Genomic DNA, 18,840 nt, shown 5'->3' with positions numbered 1-18,840 from the left:
TTGTTAAGGCTCCCCAAATCAATATTGCAACAGCTTAACATTTACATTAAACTTTTTTTTTTTAATCAAATCAATATCAGCTCACTAAAAGTGAAATAAAGTCACACCGATTGACAAGGAAAGCTGTAGGCACAGATCAAGAGCAGAGTATATTCATCTACCAAGGAACATGGTTAAAAACATTGAACCTAAATTCAGTCTGCAACGAGGCTCTTTAATCCAACGAGTGGTTAAGTAGACTCTTTCAGTGAAGACAAGGAAGAGATCCCAATCTACCTTCTAAACAATAGTTAAGCACAGTGCAGCAAATACTCTTCCTTCTCAGTGGCACAGAAAGGAACAGAAAGACTGCTGAAACGCAGGAAAGGAGTTTCCTCCCCTACCACTCTTACAGCTTTGATTCACATTATGTAAAAAATGGCAAGTCACAGAACTTTAAAATTCATCCAACCATTGAGTGAAGAAGCATATCATGTTTCTGATGCTTTTTCGTGGAAACAAGTTACTACTGCCAAGTTACATCAACAGTCTTCTAAGTTTCCACTTATTTCACCCTTTCCTTCAGCATAATTAATCTACCAAAGAACATGGTTAAAACTGTTGAACCTAACTTCATTGACTGTGACTGTGAAGAGGAAAGGGACCTGGGGGTGTTGGTTGATTCCCAGCTGATCATGAGCCAACAGTGTGCCCAGGTGCCCAACAGGGCCAATGCCATCCTGGACTGCATCAGAAATAGTGTGGTCAGCAGAGCGGGGAGGTGATCATCCCTCTGTACTCAGCTCTGGTGAGGCCACACCTCGAGTACTGTGTTCTGTTTTGGGCTTCTCAACACAAAAAAAGACATTGAGGGCCTGGAGTATGCCCAGAGAAGGAAAACAAACTTGTGAGGGGTCTGGAGCACAAGTTCTCATTGAGGACTGGCTGAGAGAACTGGGATTGTTCAGACTGGAGAAGAGGAGGCTCAGAGGAGACCTCATTGCTCTCTACAACTTCTTGAATGGAGGCTGTGATGAGGAGGTTTTTGGCCTCTTCTCTCAGGCAACAAACAGGACTCGAGGAGATGGCCACAAGTTGTACCAGAAGAGGTTTAGGTTAGACATGAGGAAAAACTTTTTCTCTCAGAGAGTGGTCAGGCACTGCAATGGCTGCCCAGGGAGGTGGTGGAGTCACTGTCCCTGGCAGTGTTCCAGAGGAGTCTGGATGAGGAACTATGAGATATGGTTTAGTTTGTGGTAGCATGGTAAAGGGAGGATGGTTGGACTAGATGATCTTGTAGGTTCTTTCCAATCTTGTGATTCTGTCATTCCATGAGTCTTTGATAATACAAGTACTGAAGGAAAACATCCTGTTAAGGCTAATAAGTACTAGTCGAATACCAAGTGAAATTCCATTGGAAAAGAGAATAAGAGAAAGCATAAGGAAACCAGGCATCAGCAATCTGCTAACATTGAGAGAGCTTTCTCTGGACACACACAGCATAGAGTTTGGATCCACTTGGAGAAATGTTCTGGTTTAGATCCTACTGAAGAGGAAGAATTGATGAAAAATAGTATTTTCTTCCTTTCTCCCCTCCAAATATTTATACTGTCTGTTAGGCAGCCTGCACCCATAGCCCATCAGGTAGCAAATACTCCACCCTAAATCTTCTCTAGCATGCGATGATGGTCTCACATTGTGCCAGGGGAAGTTCAGGTTGGATATTAGGAAATACTCCTCCTCAGAACAGGCTGACTCTGGAGATGATGGAGTCAGCATCCCTGGATGTGTTCAAAAACTGAAGAGATGTGGCACTTGGGAATGCAGTGGTCATGGTGGTCATGGGTTGGCAATTGGACCTTGGTGACCCTACCCATCTTTCCAGCCTTAATGATTCTAGAATTCTATCTTTGAACAAGAGGAACCATCCTTTGACAATTATTATTCCTCTCTAAGAACTGTAAAATAAGCTAGCTTGTATGTATGAGACTGTTGAGTCATGGTTGAACCACTGATTAATCACCTGAGGCAAGGACTGGGTCAGCCAGGAGAGCAAAGGTGAAGGCAATTCAGCTGTGTGACCAGAAGGGGTAGAGACTGGCTGCACCCCTCCTAGACCCCACTAAAGGGCTGACAGGCACTGGGAAGGATCTCTTTCTGGAGATCAATCTTTTTTGGAGTTTCCTGCTGCAAGCCTATATCCTCAGTTATGGGTGGGCATTTCTTCTTTGACTGTCTCTTTTCTACCACAATAATCTTTCCAACTGTAACACCTGTAAAGTACCATCCTAGCTGTGCTACTCTTCTAACTGTACATTTGTAGCAGTACTAGCTTGAACTGAAATATTAAACTCTTAGACTACTGAAATTAACATATATCAGCATTATCCTGTGCCCTTAAAACATGAAGTTCAAATAATATTTTCAACAGATCCATTGAACATCAGTATGGTAATGAAAACTAGATTCCTTTCTACTTCTTAGCAAGAAGGCTACAAGTCTGTATCTATTTATTTGTTACAAACTCCACTTTTACTAACAGCATTTTTGAGAACAAAGTTAAATTAATATGGAAATCTTCTTAAATTTGTATGTCAGATGTTAACAGATGCAAATTGAAAGTTTCTTATCTTCCCCAGTGCAGAATCCAGAGATTTCAGGACCAGAAGTCAATTTTTCCTTTTTCTAGAGGAGGAAAGAACAAGAAAATGAAAATAATCTAACATATCTCTGATAAGCTTCCAATAAGAAGAAGAATTCTGAAACTTGAAAGTGTTGTGGTTTAACTCAACAGGTAGCTCTGCACCCCACAGCTGATAACCGCCCCCAGACAGTGTGGGGGAGAGCTCTGAAATATGTGGAAGCGTGAGAATTCCTGGGCTGGCATAAAGATGGCTTAATAGGAAAGAAAAAAAAAAATCAAAGTAAAGGGGAAAAAAAGAACAACCAAGTGAAACACAGTGCAATTCTTCACCTTTCAGTGATGGAAACAAAGCCAGTCCTCGAGCAGGGGCAGGCCTCCTGCCACAGTTTTACAGTTCCACACAACTGTGTGTTGTGTGGGAGTCCTTTCGGGCAGTTTGGATCAGCTGTCCTGGCTCTGTCCCTCAGATCCTTCTGTGTGCTCATCTCCTCACTAGCAGGGCAGAATGGGAAGCTGAAAAGTTCTTGACTCAGTGCCAGCACATCAGCATGTGATCCACCACTATTTCATCCTAAATCCAAAACACAGCGCCAGTGCCATACCAGGTACTGGCAGGAAAATTAACTTTATCTCAGCTGAACAAAGTTAGATACATGCATTTAATTTCAAAAGCTTGTTTAAGGGAAAGAAAATGCTGATATCAAACAGTTAGAAACAATTATTACATCCACTGTTAGTAGAAATAGGCCAGAAGTCCTTGCTTCCAAGGTACACCAGCCCTGAAATGCCAGACCTCCTGCTATCCATGCAAGCAGGTCCTCACTGTTTTCACTTCAGGGAAGCCTTCAGACATGAGAACACACTCATGAAGGCTGCTTCTTTTGTTGTTCCTGCTTTAAAAAAAGAGGTCATTCTGCCTAAATGCATCCATTTGCTCTTTTTTTTTCTTCACAGCAAGTATCTTTTAAACAAGTTAGTAGATCTTGTTCATAGAAAGCAGAGGGATATGGGGAGAAAGATGCTCTTCTCTCTGCATTAAGTTCATCTTGATTATTACAATTCAATATGTGAATTTACTATCCTAAAAAAAAAAAAAAAAGTCTCTGCATTTTGGAGAAACTATGCAAATTAAGCTGAGTAGTAAATGATTTAGTTAAATACAGGATAAACAAATATTGGAAAAATGTCATCATCATTCTTTGAAAGATCTGAAAGTCACACAGCATGTATCAGGGTTTCTGCCAGCAAGAAAGGCTGCTTACATTGGTCACAATGTTCTTCCAAAAAAAGACAGGCGATCCTTTGAGAATAAAACAGTGTCCTGGAAGTTTTTTTTTGCCCCTTCCAAGTAGCTAAACAAAAGACTTCACTGTCAAGCCAGGACTAACAGTTTATGCTGTATGCTTGCAGACAAGAAATGAGAATTCTCTGGCAGCAGCAAGTTAATCATCAACAGGCAAGATCATTATTCAATAAAATCCTGCACTCAGTCACATTACCTGTAGGAAGAACAGGTTATTATTGTCTGAAAGAATCTTAATAGCTTTCTAGTTATCTGTTAAATGAAACATCATCATTATGCAATAGACCTAAAAACCAGTTTTGCTCAGATGATGTTGCTCTGCTTCTTCAGTTCCTCCACCCCACTACTCTCTTCATGCAGCACCAGGCCAGACTCTCATCTGCCCTCCCACCCAGCCTTAGCCTATCACAGCTCCAGGAAATGAATGTCTCCAAGCTTATGGAGAACTTTCTGTTCATAAGATTTGTAACTCCTCTGTAGGCAAGGAGTTAGAGGCTTATGTGCAGGTCAAACTGATGTTAAATACCAGTATATGAAGTATTCTCAGAGAACTGTTTTAATACTTTAAATCTCACCTTTGTTATATTGCACAGCGTACTGCAGTAATCACAGGGTTGCAGTCCAAATACAACTCAGCTACCATAAATCTAAACCACTGCTACTTGATCCCATCAACAAAACAAGAAAAAGGAGCACATCTCTCACATTGTATCCACCCCTCTGCAGTGCTGCAGTCTCACATTAGTGCTGAATCTGGAAGTGCTCATTTTTCTGTTGCAAACTTCATAAAGTTTCTCTATTTTACACCTCACAAATAAGCCCAATACCTTGTGGCAGACTTCATGAAAACAAATGGGAAAGAAGTTGAAGGAGATAATTACTCATTGTGTAGAGGAGATTTTAATTCCTTCTCTTTCATGCTTACATGTCAGAACATTGTAAAGTTTTTAACGCAGCCAATTTATGAAAACCAAACAAATTCTCAAATACTCAGTTTTCCTGTCTTCCAGGCACAAATGGTCAGAAAACTTATCTGTAAAGGTCTGGACAATTTTTCATTTGTCATGCTTGGGCCTTGTCAGAAATTTCGAATAACAAGAAGACAGCAGCTTGCAATGTACTGTATCATAGTGCTGTTCCCTAGATAAGCACTTGGTTTTGCATGCAGCTAATGAATGAGTCATCTAGCAACTGTCGTAGCTAACAGTAGTAACAGTAGGAAGTAGGAAGTAGTAACAGTAGGAGGGTAAGGCACATACCTAAGTTTTAATTTACACCATTCATCAAAATATTTTTTCTCCAAATATATGAAACTTAGAAATGCTGCAAATTGTAAATTAATTAACATAATAATTGCAAAAACACTGGAATGCAACTGCTGCCAAAATATTACTTTGGGTAGATTAGAGATAGATGACAAGTAGGGTTGGAAGCTGTAGACTGATTTGGTCATTGCCACACCAAAAGCTGCTATGAATGCACTGTACAGAGCTTTTTTTCTAAAAGGAGACATGGTTGCTGAATTAAAAAAAGCTTAAAAATAATGCACAGGAGGTCAGTGTCACCTGCTCCCTTACAAATGAATTCCCACTGACTTTGCTTTATACTCCTCACTTGAAAGATACAGTAGTTCTGGTGAGACGATTACCAACATCAGCAGCAGACTTTGTGCGCTAACTTGAAAACATCCTTGCAGTTCAACTCTTCCAAGCAAAACTCACTACTACATTTTAACTTTGGCACTCAATCCCTTCCCTAGTGCCTTAGTGTAGATCCTAGAAATGTCTCAGCTGTCCTAGTTTAAGTTAAAAAGAAGCACAAACCGAATCAAATAAACAACAGCACATAGCACTTATCATGAACATCAGCCCGCAAGTTTAAAATATTTGACTCTGAAAACCAGGTCAAACATGTGATATGGCAGGCAACTCTTCACCGGTTACTTCCCAGCGTAGAGGAGTCAGAGCTAGAACTGATAATACAAAAAAATGGTCATGATGTTGAGTCTCTAAAATAGAATGGTAAATTGGAATTGTTTTGTTTTGAAGTGTTTCCAAAAGACATTAATCTGGGCCATCTGTAATATCAAACACTAGAACTTTGCCATCAAACTTAAGAGCACGAACTGCTTGTAGTCTTGAAAAGGGGAAGAGTCAGTGTACCACCTTTGTAATCTACTTACACAACAAATACTCCCCACAGCTTATACAGTGAATATATTTAGCACAGAATTCAAGAATTAATTCACCTTCCTTTTTTGTTTTGTATCTATTTCTAACAAGAGCAACAGCTCTTTAACAATGCAAAATGTAAACAGGAAATTACACTGACTTTTTTTTTCTATCCTTGTCAAAGAGCTGACTATAACACAGGAACTAAGGGCCTTCAGCCAGGATTTTTGTACTCTTTCACAGACAGAGTGGAACCATAACAAAGAGTGTATCTTCCCAATACAATGCACGTTTTCCCATTGTTTCCTTTTACAACAGTCAAGCAGATTACTGTTTGACCAAAAGCAGGCATTACCTATAAAGGCTGACTAAGTCAGTTGCGCACAGAAGTACAAGTAGGAGTACACTACTTTGTTAATCCATAATATGCTTGCTCCCTTTGCTAGCCTGGCATATCATGAACATACTATTAATATCAGGAATAGTTCTGTCACGTTAAAATGAATAATATCAGACAAGAAGTTTAAATCCATAAAAGCTTAACTAGGCTAAGTGAAAAAACCTCAAGGAAGCTATGTTCAATCTGTCCCAGCACCCAGGTACAGTCAGTCCTTTTCTGTCTCATTCTGCAGTATTTTAAAAGAAAACACCAGATGTAAAAAAGTGAGCAGAAGAAAGAAAATTACCAGACTACACAAATGCACAGATACCTTATATATCCTATCTTCTTTCCATACTTAGTTTTTCTGTTTATAGATATTATTCTGTGCAGAAAAGAAACATGAGAGACAGTAGGCAGAAACATCTTCTCACTTTTCACAAGTAAATGTAAAATAATGCCTCCTATAAGGGCAGACTAAGAGAGCTAGGGTGGTTCAGCGTGGAGAAGGCTGCGAGGTGACCTGAGACTAGCCTGTCTGTATCTAAAGGGGGCCAAATGAAAGAAGGGGAGAGACTTTTTAGCAGGGTCTGTGGTGATAAGACAAAGGGAAATGTTTTCAAACAAAAAGAGAGTTAGAAAAAAAAGATTTAGGTTGGATGTGAGGAAAAAATCTTTCACAGTGAGGGTGGTGAGGCACTGGAACAGGTTGCACGGTGTTGTGGTTGATGCCCCATACCTGGAGAATTCAAGGTGAGACTGGATAAGGCCCTGGCCAACTTGATCTAGCTGTGAATGTAGTGTTCACTGCAGGGGAGTTGAACTGTATGACCTTTAAAGGTCCCTTCCAACTCTAAGGATTTTATGATTCTATGATATAGCCAATAGACAGGAAAGAAAACAGAAATTAAGGTTTAATCTTAGGTTTAAGATAAAATAGACAACATTTATGGATATTCACAACTTCTTGACATAAGGCTTAGTTATCTAACAAGTAGATACACTTTTTTTGATGAAGAATAATGAGAAGCAGCACCAACACTAATTCTTCATGATTCCACTTATCCTAAATCTACCCATTATCACAGAAGATTGACTATTTCCCCACTAGTCATCAGGCTTCCAGTTTCCTTCAACTATCATTTCATGCTGCTCTTACCCAGCAAGTAAGTGCAGTCCTGGAGGTCTGTGCTCAGAAATACAGTGGGGCTGCTTCTTTAAACTTAAAACTTCTTAAAATCATCAACTCACATCACACAGCAACAGAACTTCAGCAGCAGTCATGACTGAGAATTAAGACTTCCAACATAACCCTCTTTATTTTATGCCCTCAGAAAAGAACTAACTATCCTTTAACTATTAACCCATCAATAAATAAATAAATAAATAAATAATACAATGCAGACAAAAGCCACTAAGTATTCTGCACCTCCTTTTGTATGTAGCTTGGGCTTCAATTCGTTTAGGTTATTCATTCTCCCTACCAACACTGTAACTTCATTAATGACCGAATCAATTAAATGATTACAAAAATAATTACAATACCTCATTTTGTAATTAGGAGATATCAACTACCCTTTGGACATGCCCCATCTCCCCCTCGTCTGTCCCCCCTTTCCCTTTCCAGGATAGTCTATTAACTTGTTTTTTCAACAAACCATGATGTTAATCACTGTGGTGTTAGTATTTAAATTACTTCCACTTATGCTTCTTAAAAAAATCCCACCTCATGGTTGATGCTTTGTGCTTCACTTTCAGAACAACAAAATAAATATTCTGGTAACAATCACAAAGAATGCAGAAATCTTAAATTTAAACAATGGATTAGAGGTGAGATCTTTTATACTAAGGAGAATACTTGCAAGGAGTAAGAATATCTTATGAAAATCAGTATTGGCTGCAGTTCTTGTCAATCCAGAACAACTCAAGAATACAAGTCAAATTACTTGACCTGTTTGGGCTTGAGAAAGAAGTGTGGGGTAAAAAGGATCAGTGCTGCAAAAAACCATCCCAGTAGCCACAAGGAGGACTTAGGTTTAAGCTCAGAAAAGAACCTACATGGATGGTTACAGAAATGTTTTTACTGAGATGCTCTCATTTTACATAATCTCTTTTTCATTTTCCAGAATTTAGAAAAGCCTGGCATAATGAATGGCATAGACAAGTGGAAAATAAACATACTTAAAAAAAGACAGATAGGACATTGGGTAGAAATTCAGCAACGTTTGTACCATTCACTCCACATGCTTGCTCTTCTTCCACTGGGATTGCTCGTCTTCTCCGTAGAGCATTTTGGAGGGTTTTTGCTTCATAGATAATGTGGGCTTGGGGTTTTCCTTTTTTCTGGAGATGCTTTTTAATGGGCTCGATGAAGTAATCCCCATGAGGCAGATGGAAATATCCAGTCTGAAAATAAGCATAAAATAGTTAATCTACTTTCCAGCACTGGAAATCAAAAACAAAACAGACTCTTTTCACATCACTATCCCTGGGCTTTTCTCATAGTGAGTCACTACACTGTGGAATCAAAATATGAAAACAATAGGTTTTCAGCATTCATTTTGCTGTGTACATCATGGTTGCTTTGTACCTCATTAGGGTGTAAGAGGCTAAATGAGAATAGATGAAATATCTTCTTCCTAATATCCTGAAATTCCATGTAGTGAGGTAAAGGCTTCCATATCTGTGCAAAGCCACTGAAAGGTCAGGAGTTAATTAGACAAACATGATGCACTACAAAGAGTTGCATCTTGTTCTTCTGGCATTTTGCAGCCGTTCCTCAGAGAACAAGCCCTGAAGAGAAGCTATTTCATAAGCTAAAAATGTAATTCTGCACCTTCTGAAATGCCACAGATTACGCAACACAAACTGGCTGAACTGTGTGGTCCACTCTCAACTCAGATAGCAAGCGCCCCCACCTCCCTGAGTCTACAAGCTTCCAAGTAGAAGAAATAAGCAGTTTGTTGCAAATCCTAACAAATTATTTTGACCATACAATAGACTGGCATAAAAAGGGAGGTAAAATTTCCCGTGCTACAGCTTCTGTATCAAGCTACTAACTTTAACTGAGTACGCTTTGACAGGGCCTTTGAAAGCCAGCTGAACTACACAGGATTCATTTACATCTCCTGCTGCAATCCAAGAGATGCATGCAACTGAGCACAGCTTAAGTCCCTTGAGTCTTAGTTTGCCTTTCTGCAGCAACTGCTAACATTGCAAAACCATTATATGTATATGTACATAGTTCTTCCACTCCAAGACACACAGAGCAATACAAAGTCTAAAGCAAATAATCTACTAACATCACAGCTCCCACAGCCCAGAGCAGGGATGTGACAATAGATAAAGGTATCTATTCTTACAGCTCATTTTCCTCTATGTTTTTGCTCTTGGTATGGCCAGTGCAGACTTCTTAACTTGCTCCAGGACAGGAAAAAATACAGCAACACTGAGATTCTTTAGTTGCTATATTCAAATTTAAAAGAATAGACAAATTAAAAAACAATTCTAAAATACTATGAAGCCTTCCAGTTTGCCTGAACAGATGGGAAAGCCAGCCTGAGAACAAGGAAAAGAGGGAACTCTTCAGAGTCTGCCCCACTCTCTCTTAAAAGTGAAATCCCTTTCCTTCCAATTTTCCACAGCAAACTGAAGTCTAAAAGCCAGAGACTGCAAGACTCAAAGTCCCATATGATTGTTCATTAGGGATTACTGTTATTGCTTGTATGTTTTCATTCCTTTTTTTAAAAAATGAAATCAAGCCTATCAATGCTGAAACAAGAAACCGAAATTCTCAGGTTTGTTTTTTTTTTAATTTTAAATCAAAGCTTCTTTTAACACTGAAATGCAGTATAAAAGCAATAGATCATAAGTTCAGAATGGATAAAAATGTCAAGAAAGTAGGAACATGCAGAGCAGGAATGGAGACTAGACCATGAAATCAGTGGATGTGGCTCCCCTGCTGGTGCTAGAGGAACCAAAGCACTGGCCCAGATCTTTGCCCATTCCTTTTTTCACAGCACTCTTTCTTTGATATTACATAAGATTGAGCTATTTGAACTTCTTTTCCTTGTGTTTCTTAACCAGAAGGAACCAGGAAGAACTAGCCATCATCACTTGAGACCCTGATTTTGTAAGGCAGAATGATTAGTTACTGGCTTACTGTGTCAGAGTTGCCTCTGTAAGAAGAAAGGCAATCAAAATTTTAAAAAATGATGTATGTTACAAACTACAAAGCTCCCACAACAATGCTTGCATGTCAAAGTTCAACTATCCAACTAAGGTTTATGGAGCAGAGGATTAAATACAAATTTATCATATTTCATATTGCCCATATTGCCCAGTGACAAGAAGAGTTGTTCATTGAGCCAACAGCCACTGGCTTTGGACTTTCCATTGATTTTTTAAAATTCAGTTTCCAAAACATTATTCTCTCTCAGAATGGAACATGTGCTTTCTGAGCCTTAACACTTTTTGCCATAGCAGCTGTATGGCAAAGTGAGCTCTGATCTCATGCTGTCATGACATTCCATTTCTGTGGTTATCATCATAGCCCTCATCAGGAGTATATGGGCTACTTGAATCTTGTCTATACGTGTTTCACTCTTTGTATGGATGGACAATTGAATATGCACAGAAAAACATTCGCACCAGAATTCTTTGAAAAGAAAAAGCTTGAATAGAAGGTGGAAATAGAGGAAAGAAAATTATCTGAACTGTATTTCTGCCATGCACATGTCAGAGAATGTGTAAGGATTCTTGAGACCAGTTTTAAATAGCACTCTATATGTGTGTACATAAATATTTTCTTTCTTGTGTTATCTAAAGTATCCTAATACAAAGCAAATTTAGGGAGTCTCTTTCCTTTTTTAACAGTTACTGATGATAAATACAACTCAAATACATTTTCAAGTACTTTTCTTTTTATACCAACTCCAAATCACTGCCAAATTACTCACAAACTGTCAGACCCAGAACTGCAATTCAGCAGTGGAGTGCACAGAATAGAACATTCTGCATATAATACATATATTTTGCTGCCATTGTAACTCTATGTCCTTGCTTAACAGTAGGTGGGTGGGTTCACTATGATGACAACCTGAGCAGTCCATAGGACTGAAGAAATGAAACATCCCAAAGCATTTGTTTTCCTGCTGACAGTTCAGTATCGTGTCAGACCTACCAAATCCTCATCATAGTTGTAGAGTCTATCCACCGATAATTTACTGTGAACATTTAATTTTCTCTCATACCCCAGAAACAGAATTGAGACCAAACAAAAGTGACCATACCTTGCACTCTACACATCTATCGCACTTAAAGCTTGTGTCCAGTACTGAGCTTTGACATGCCTGGTTTGCAGTGTGAACACAATAAAGCAGCGAGGACTCACACTTACAAAATAACTTCCTGCTATAGTAGAAGTAGCACCATGAGAATGCTTCTTAATTTTTTTTTTTGTTCTATAGAGACTTTCTGTAGAAAGAAATTCTTTGCATAACCCAAACAGGCATTAGTCTGTCTTTTGAAACAAGATCCTTTATCCTTGCTTTGTTTACTCTGAAACTGCTTTATTTTTGTCTGATCGATTGGCTGTCAGGCAGAAACAGCTATTTTCATTCCTGTATGAACCAGAAAGAGGAGAACAAATGTTGTACTCTAAGTCATACATTAAACAAATTAACAATTACACAATCTATCAGCTGCAAATATAAAGATCCTGCACATTAGTACTTGGATAAAGTTTAAACCCTGAGAAATGTGCAGCTTTCAAAAATAGTCTATTACTGAAGAAAAAAAAAAAGAGTAATATTTTATATTTTGAATGTTAACCTACTTGCCAAAAGTATATATTTTTATAAATTCAATTTCCTGCTCTGTCTTCTTGAGAAATGTGATATTTGTGTAAGTTTATGTGTAAAACCAAATGAAATAATTGCAGTAGGAAACACACTGTGTTCACCAATGCTGCTTGGGATGAAGTGACCGCAGATCTGTGCGAACCATGCGGATGCATGCTTTTCAGGCAGTTTCCAAAAGACTTTTAGTTCCTACTAAACTTGCACTTCACAGCTGCACTTCACAGCTGCACTTTCCTTATGGGCTGTTTACCAAGAAAGGAAGTAATGAGACCAAGTAAAAGAAAACATCACCAATCTGCGTTAAACTTCAGAGCACTCAAAAGTGGTAAATTTCCCTTTGCCATTTAAGTTTTTCTTACATTTGCTGTTTGTATCTATTTCTTTTCTGATTCATAAATATAACAGTGAGTTGTTCTGATTTATAATTTCAAGCTATGTATACATAGAACATGTTTGTTTCCTCTTTAGGAAACAGCATCAACTTTTCTTCTCTTTTTCTTCCACATCTTGTACCACATTTGGTGATCCCATGAACTGCAGCTCCTGCACTCATCCATACTGTCTCAGTATGCATAATTGGTTACCATTATGAAGTTCTCATCATAAATAAGCAAGCTTTATTTAAGTATATTATAAAATGCAATTGCAAAGTTCAGTTTCTATCTCAAAAAAAGTGACTGCAGCTACGATTCTATTTTTTTTTTTTTCTTCATGAAAAGCTACTGTATAAAAAGATAATAATAAAAATGGACCAAAAATTAAGCAACATGGTGGGTCTCTCCAGGGGAAAATCTAGAATTTTTTTATTTTGACATGTTTTGAAGCACATTTTCCAAAGCTGTATTTGGAAATGATGTTACATTATTTATTAGGATTTTTCACTTAAGTGCCTGATTCTCCTCACACAAACAGCTCCGTGGACACGTTGCATCTCCCACACTGCATATCGTTCACCATGAGGCAATACTAGGAAACTTCTGACTTGAGGTTTTCAGCCAAATGTTTTGATTTCCAGAAGAAATCTTTGTTTTCCAGTAGAATTTTTGTGTAATATTTCTTCTGGTGAAATGTTCAGGGTTTTTTTGGTATTGTTTTGTTTTTGGTGGTGTTTTTGTTTGTTTGTTTGTTTTTGTCAGTATACATTTTCTGGCAGATTTTTTTTAATCGATTCCACATGGCAAGCTGAGCAGCATCCCAGGAGAGAAGGAAGGAGAGCAGCCTTAGCCTTGGATAAGTTTTGCAATTTCTACTTCTGTGTCAGATGGAAAGGACTGGAATTAGCGGATATATGTCAGGCAAAAGGGCAGAACAAAAAAAGAATGCAAATCTTACAGCCTAAGTCTATGTTACTGAGCAAATTGATAATACTGAAAAAAAAAAATAACACCTGTAATGAGAGCAATTTGTTACTTACTCAAAGAAGACTGAAATATTTCTGACAGTAGGGCAGCAGCAGACATTTGTAGTGTACCTTGATTTCAGCAAGGCATTTGATACTGTCTACCATGACATTCTTATAACAAAACTGAGCAAGTGTGGGATAGATGAGTGGACAGTGAGGTGGGTTGAGAACTGGCTGACTGGCAGAGCGCAGAGGGTCATTGTTGGTGGTGCAGAGTCTGACTGGAGGCCTGTAAGCAGCGGTGTTCCTCAGGGGTCTGTGCTGGGTCCGGTCTTGTTCAACATCTTCATCAGTGATCTTGATGAGGGGATAATGGCCACCCTCAGCAAGTTTGCTGATGATACGAAGTTGGGAGGATTTGACATGCCTGAAGGCTGTGTTGCCATTCAGTGAGACCTGCACAAGCTGGAGAGCTGGGCAGTAAGAAACTGGATGAGGTTTAACAAAAGCAAGTGTAGAGTCTTGCATCTGGGGAGAAATAACAGTACAAAAAAGACAGGGATCTCTTGGAAAGAGTCCAGCGGAGGGCCACAGAGATGGTGAAGGGCCTGGAGCATCTCTGCTATGAAGAAAGGCTGAGTGAACTGGGTCTGTTCAGCCTTGAGAAAAGAAGACTGAGAGGGGACCTGATCCAGGTCTATAAATATCTGAGGTGTGGGGGGCAGAATGGCGAGGCTGGACTCTTTTCAGTGGTGAGTGGAGACAGGACAAGGGGAAACGGCCGGAAACTGCAGCATAGGAAGTTCTGCACCAATGTGCGCAGGAACTTCTTTACAGTGAGGTGACGGAGCACTGGAACAGGCTGCCCAGGGAGGTGGTGGAGTCTCCTTCTCTGGAGATGTTCCAGACCTGCCTGGATGCCTACCTGTGCGACCTGCTGTAGGGAACCTGCTTTGGCAGGGGGGTTGGACTCAATGATCTCTGGAGCTCCCTTCCAACCCCTACGATTCTGTGATTCTGTGACTCTGTAAACATGGTACGTTTGCAGAAATTAAATGAAACAAAAATAAGAAGATCCCAGTTTTACCCTTAAGTAATTCACTCTACAGCCACACATTACAACTGCAGTGTGTGGTAAGAGAAATCCAATTGAAATAAAAGAATTTTCTAATTAAAGAAAAAATTCTACTGTAGGAAACAGACGCATTCCCACACTCATTACTACAGAACTTCAGCCTCAAATAATCAAAATTGAACTAGTGAAGTAAATTATCTGTAAACATTACACATGCTGAGTTCATTTTCCTTTTTCAGATTCTGATTTAATTGCTTTCTGAGCATTTTTCCCTCCAGGATCTTTCTATGTAGAATGTCACCAGTTACTTCCAGCTAAAACACAAATATAGTGACATGAGTGTCCAAGTGAAATTTCACATTCTTCCTCAGGTACAGGTACAAAGAAGTGGACCTGCAATGCCATTGCTTGAGCAGAGAGGAGAAGGTTTAGGTTCAACAAGATCAAGTGCTGGGTTGTTCACTTGGATTACAACCCCAGACAACGCTACAGGTTTGGGGCAGAGTGGCTGGAAAGCTGCAAGGCAGAGAAGGATCTAAGGGTGTTGGTCAGTGCTGAGCTAAACAGGAGCCAGAAGTGTGCTCAGGTGGCAAAGGTCAACAGCATCCTGCCTTTCATCAGAAATAGTGTTGCCAGCAGGAGCAGAGAGATGATCATCCCTCTGTACTTAGCTCTGCTGAGGCCACATCTCAAGTACTGCATTCAGTTCTGTGTCCCTTGCTACAAAAAAGACACTGAGACCCTGGAGCATGTTCAGAGATGGGCAACAAAATCGTGAGGGGCCTGGAGCACAAGTTTTATGGAGAGCAGTTGAGGGAACAGAGATTGCTGAGTCTGGAGGGGAGAGGGGGAGACCTTATCATTCTTTACAACAGCCTGAAAAGAGGTCGCGGGGAAGTGGGGATTGGCCTCCTCTCCCATGTAATAGCAAAAGGGCAAGAAGTAATGGTCTCAGGTTGCTCCAGGGGATGTTCAGGTTGGATATTAAGAATATTTTTTTCTCCAAGGAATTGGAACAGACTACCCTTGGAAGTGGTGGTGAAAAAATGCCTGGAGTTGTTCAAGAACCATGGAGGTGTGGCAGTGGGGGACATGGTTAGTGGGCATAGTGAGGATGGGGTAGTGGTTGGATTAAAACGGTGTTTTACAATCCTAATGATTCAGTGAAGTACAAAACAGTTGAAATAAAAGTCCTGTAAATAAACAGCAAACACCAGGATTTGTGTGGCCTATTTAAACAGCTATTTAGTTTACAGAGTTAATGGCATTAACTATTTGTTTGCTTTAGTTCAGGTATACACTTTCTCAGTATGATTCTATATTTCTAAGACTAAGGCTGATTCTCTATAAGATATTGAGAAATCTAACAAGATACTTTTATTATGAGCATCATGCACAGAAAAGATCAGCATTCTAGCTTTTTCAGGGTTCTACAGAAAAAAAACAGATGTTTTCACCAGGATTTGATGAAGATCATAAGACACTGACAAAAAAAATCCTATAGTTTAGCATTGTTTTGTCCAAAATTAAAATAACTTATTCTTAGTGTACTGCAAGTAAAAGAACAAGACAATGTGATAAAGAAAGACTTTATGCTCTTTTGTCACGCTTGCTACCTTTCAAATATTGAAAGCAAACAGAAAACTGTTCAAGAGGGTCAGGTACATGCAGAATTATGCCTTGCACGCTTATGGGCTCAGAAAGTTCAATTAGACAAAAAGGAGAGGGGAAAATTGTCAATTCAAGCTCAAATCTACAGTGAGATGGAGATTTGTAGCAGAAAATAAGGTAATTGAGAATGAAAGAGTGCCTGTTGACTTTCTGTTTTTCAGTCTTTAGCAATCAGACTTGAGTGGTAAACAGTCTGATGATAAAACCAGAACTAAGGAGAAAAGCTGGTATCACAGAATCACAGAACTGTAGGAGATAAAGGTACCTCTAGAGATCATCAAGTTTAACTGCCCTGCAAAGCAGGTTGCACATGTCAGCGCCCATGTGGTTCTTGAATTTCTGCAAAGAAGGAGAACTCACAACCTCCCCTTGCAGCCTGTTCCATGGCTCAGTCCCTCTCACCATGAAGTTCTTTTGCACATTGGTGTGGACTTCCTATGGTCAAATTTATGGTAGTTTTCCCTTGTCCTGTCCTCACAGACCACTGAAAAAAAGGTTGACCATGTCCCTTTGATTCCCACAATTTACAAACATTAATAAGATCACCTCTGAGTCCTCTTATCTCAAGGCTGAACAGACTCAGGTCATCCAGTCTTTCCTCACAGGACAGATGCTCCAGGTCCTTTATAATCTTTGCAGCCCTCCACTGAACTCTTTCCCATATATCCCTGTCTTTTTTGTACTGGGGAGCCCAGAACTTGACATGGTATTCCAGATGAGGCCTGACCAGGGCAGAGTAGAGAGGGAGGATTACCTTCCTGAACCTGATGGCCACAATCCCTTTAATACACCCCACCATACTATTGGTCTTCTTTGCCACCAGGGCACACTGCTAGCTCATGGCCAACCTGTTGTCTACCAGGACAGAATCACAGAATGGCCAGGGTCGGAAGGGACCTCAAGGATCATGAATCTCCAACCCTCCTGCCACATGCAGGGCCACCAACCTCCCCATTTAATACTACACCAGGCTGCCCAGGGCCCCATCCAATCTGGCCTTGCACACTTCCAGGGATGGGGCATCCACAGCCTCTCTGGGCAGCCTGTTCCAGCACCTCACCACTCTCTCTGTAAAGAACTTCTCTCTGACATCCAACCTCAATCTTCCCTCCCTCAACTTAAAACCATTTCCCCTTGTCCTGCTGTTATCTACCCTTTCAAAGAGCTGATTCCCCTCCTGTTTGCAGGCTCCCTTTAGGTACTGAAAGGCTGCAATGAGGTCACTCCTCAGCCTTCCTTTCTCCAGGCTGAACAAGCCCAGCTCCCTCAGCCTGTCTTCACAGGGGAGGTGCTCCAGTCCCCTGATCATCTATGTAGCTCTCCTCTGGATCCTCTCCAACAGCTCCTTGTCTTTCTTGTGCTGGGGGCCCCAGACCTGGACACAGTATTCCAGATGGAGCCTCACAAGAGCAGAATAAAAGGGGACAATCACCTCCCTGTCCCTGCTGTCCACCCCTCTTCTGATGGAGTCCAGGATACCATTTGCTTTCTGAGCTGCAAGAGCACACTGCTGGCTCATGTTAAGCTTTTCATCCGTCAAGACCCCCAGGTCCTTCTCTGCAGGGCTGCTCTCAAGGACTGCTCCTTCCAGTCTGTATGGATGCCTGGGATTCCTCTGGCCCACATGCAAAATCTTGCACTTTGCTGTGTTGAACCTCATTAGGTTCAGCCAGGCTCACCTTTCAAGCCTGTCAATGTCCCTCTGAATGGCATCCCTTCCTTCCACTGTGTCAACCTCACCACTCAGCTTGGTCATCAGCAAACTTGCTGAGGGTGCACTCAATTCTGTCATCAATGTCGTTGATAAAGATGTTAAAGAGCACCGATCCCATGACAGAACCCTGCAAATCTGCAAATGTGGCCCCTAATCCTACAGACTGAATGCACCAAGATTGTTTTGCTTTCCTGCTCACTTCTGTCATGAAACTAAGTCCATGCTAGCAAGCATAACAATGTTAATACTGCAGAGCTCAAACTTTATTAGAGAATAACTAAATATTTATATTTAAGCAAGTGACAAGTGGCATTGTTTCTACTGACAAGTCTTGTTTGTATTAATGCGATCCACAGAAACCTTACTCAAAAGCCAGAAAACCAGAGATACAAATGATGAACACAAGAGACAGCTGCCACAACATGAGAAGATAGATGGAAGAAAGCACAACTATTCCTTCTTGCCGTGGATCAAAGCCTGGCTAGCAGGAGCTTTACTCTCCTGAAGAGTAGAGCAAGTGAAGGACACAGCCCAACATCTACTGTGCAGAAAAGATTTTGCCTGAAGAAGCAGAAAATTGAGGGGTAGAGTAAGATCAAACTGGATTCCACTAGCCTGCCTGCTGACTCTCTTCTCCTAGATTTATTCTATCCAGCTCCACCCTACAGAGTTGTCAAGAGCAGATGGCATAATTCGGGTCT

General features: G+C 40.3%; 1 protein-coding gene across 1 annotated transcript in view; it reads right to left on the bottom strand.

The window, feature by feature from the left end:
- Nucleotides 1-18,840, bottom strand: part of ADAMTS12 (ADAM metallopeptidase with thrombospondin type 1 motif 12) — a 171,349-nt gene that overhangs the window by 99,509 nt on the left and 53,000 nt on the right. Inside the window, exon 3 of the mRNA XM_052670556.1 lies at nucleotides 8,708-8,882. Within this exon, the coding sequence (XP_052526516.1) occupies nucleotides 8,708-8,882 (175 nt within the window). The remainder of the gene's footprint in view (nucleotides 1-8,707; nucleotides 8,883-18,840) is intronic.

This window comes from Tympanuchus pallidicinctus, unplaced genomic scaffold, assembly GCF_026119805.1.
Source record: "Tympanuchus pallidicinctus isolate F22 unplaced genomic scaffold, pur_lepc_1.0 scaffold9, whole genome shotgun sequence".
NCBI lineage: Eukaryota > Metazoa > Chordata > Aves > Galliformes > Phasianidae > Tympanuchus > Tympanuchus pallidicinctus.
Note: the sequence above shows the minus strand (reverse complement) of the source record. Positions and strands in the feature narration are given on the sequence as shown.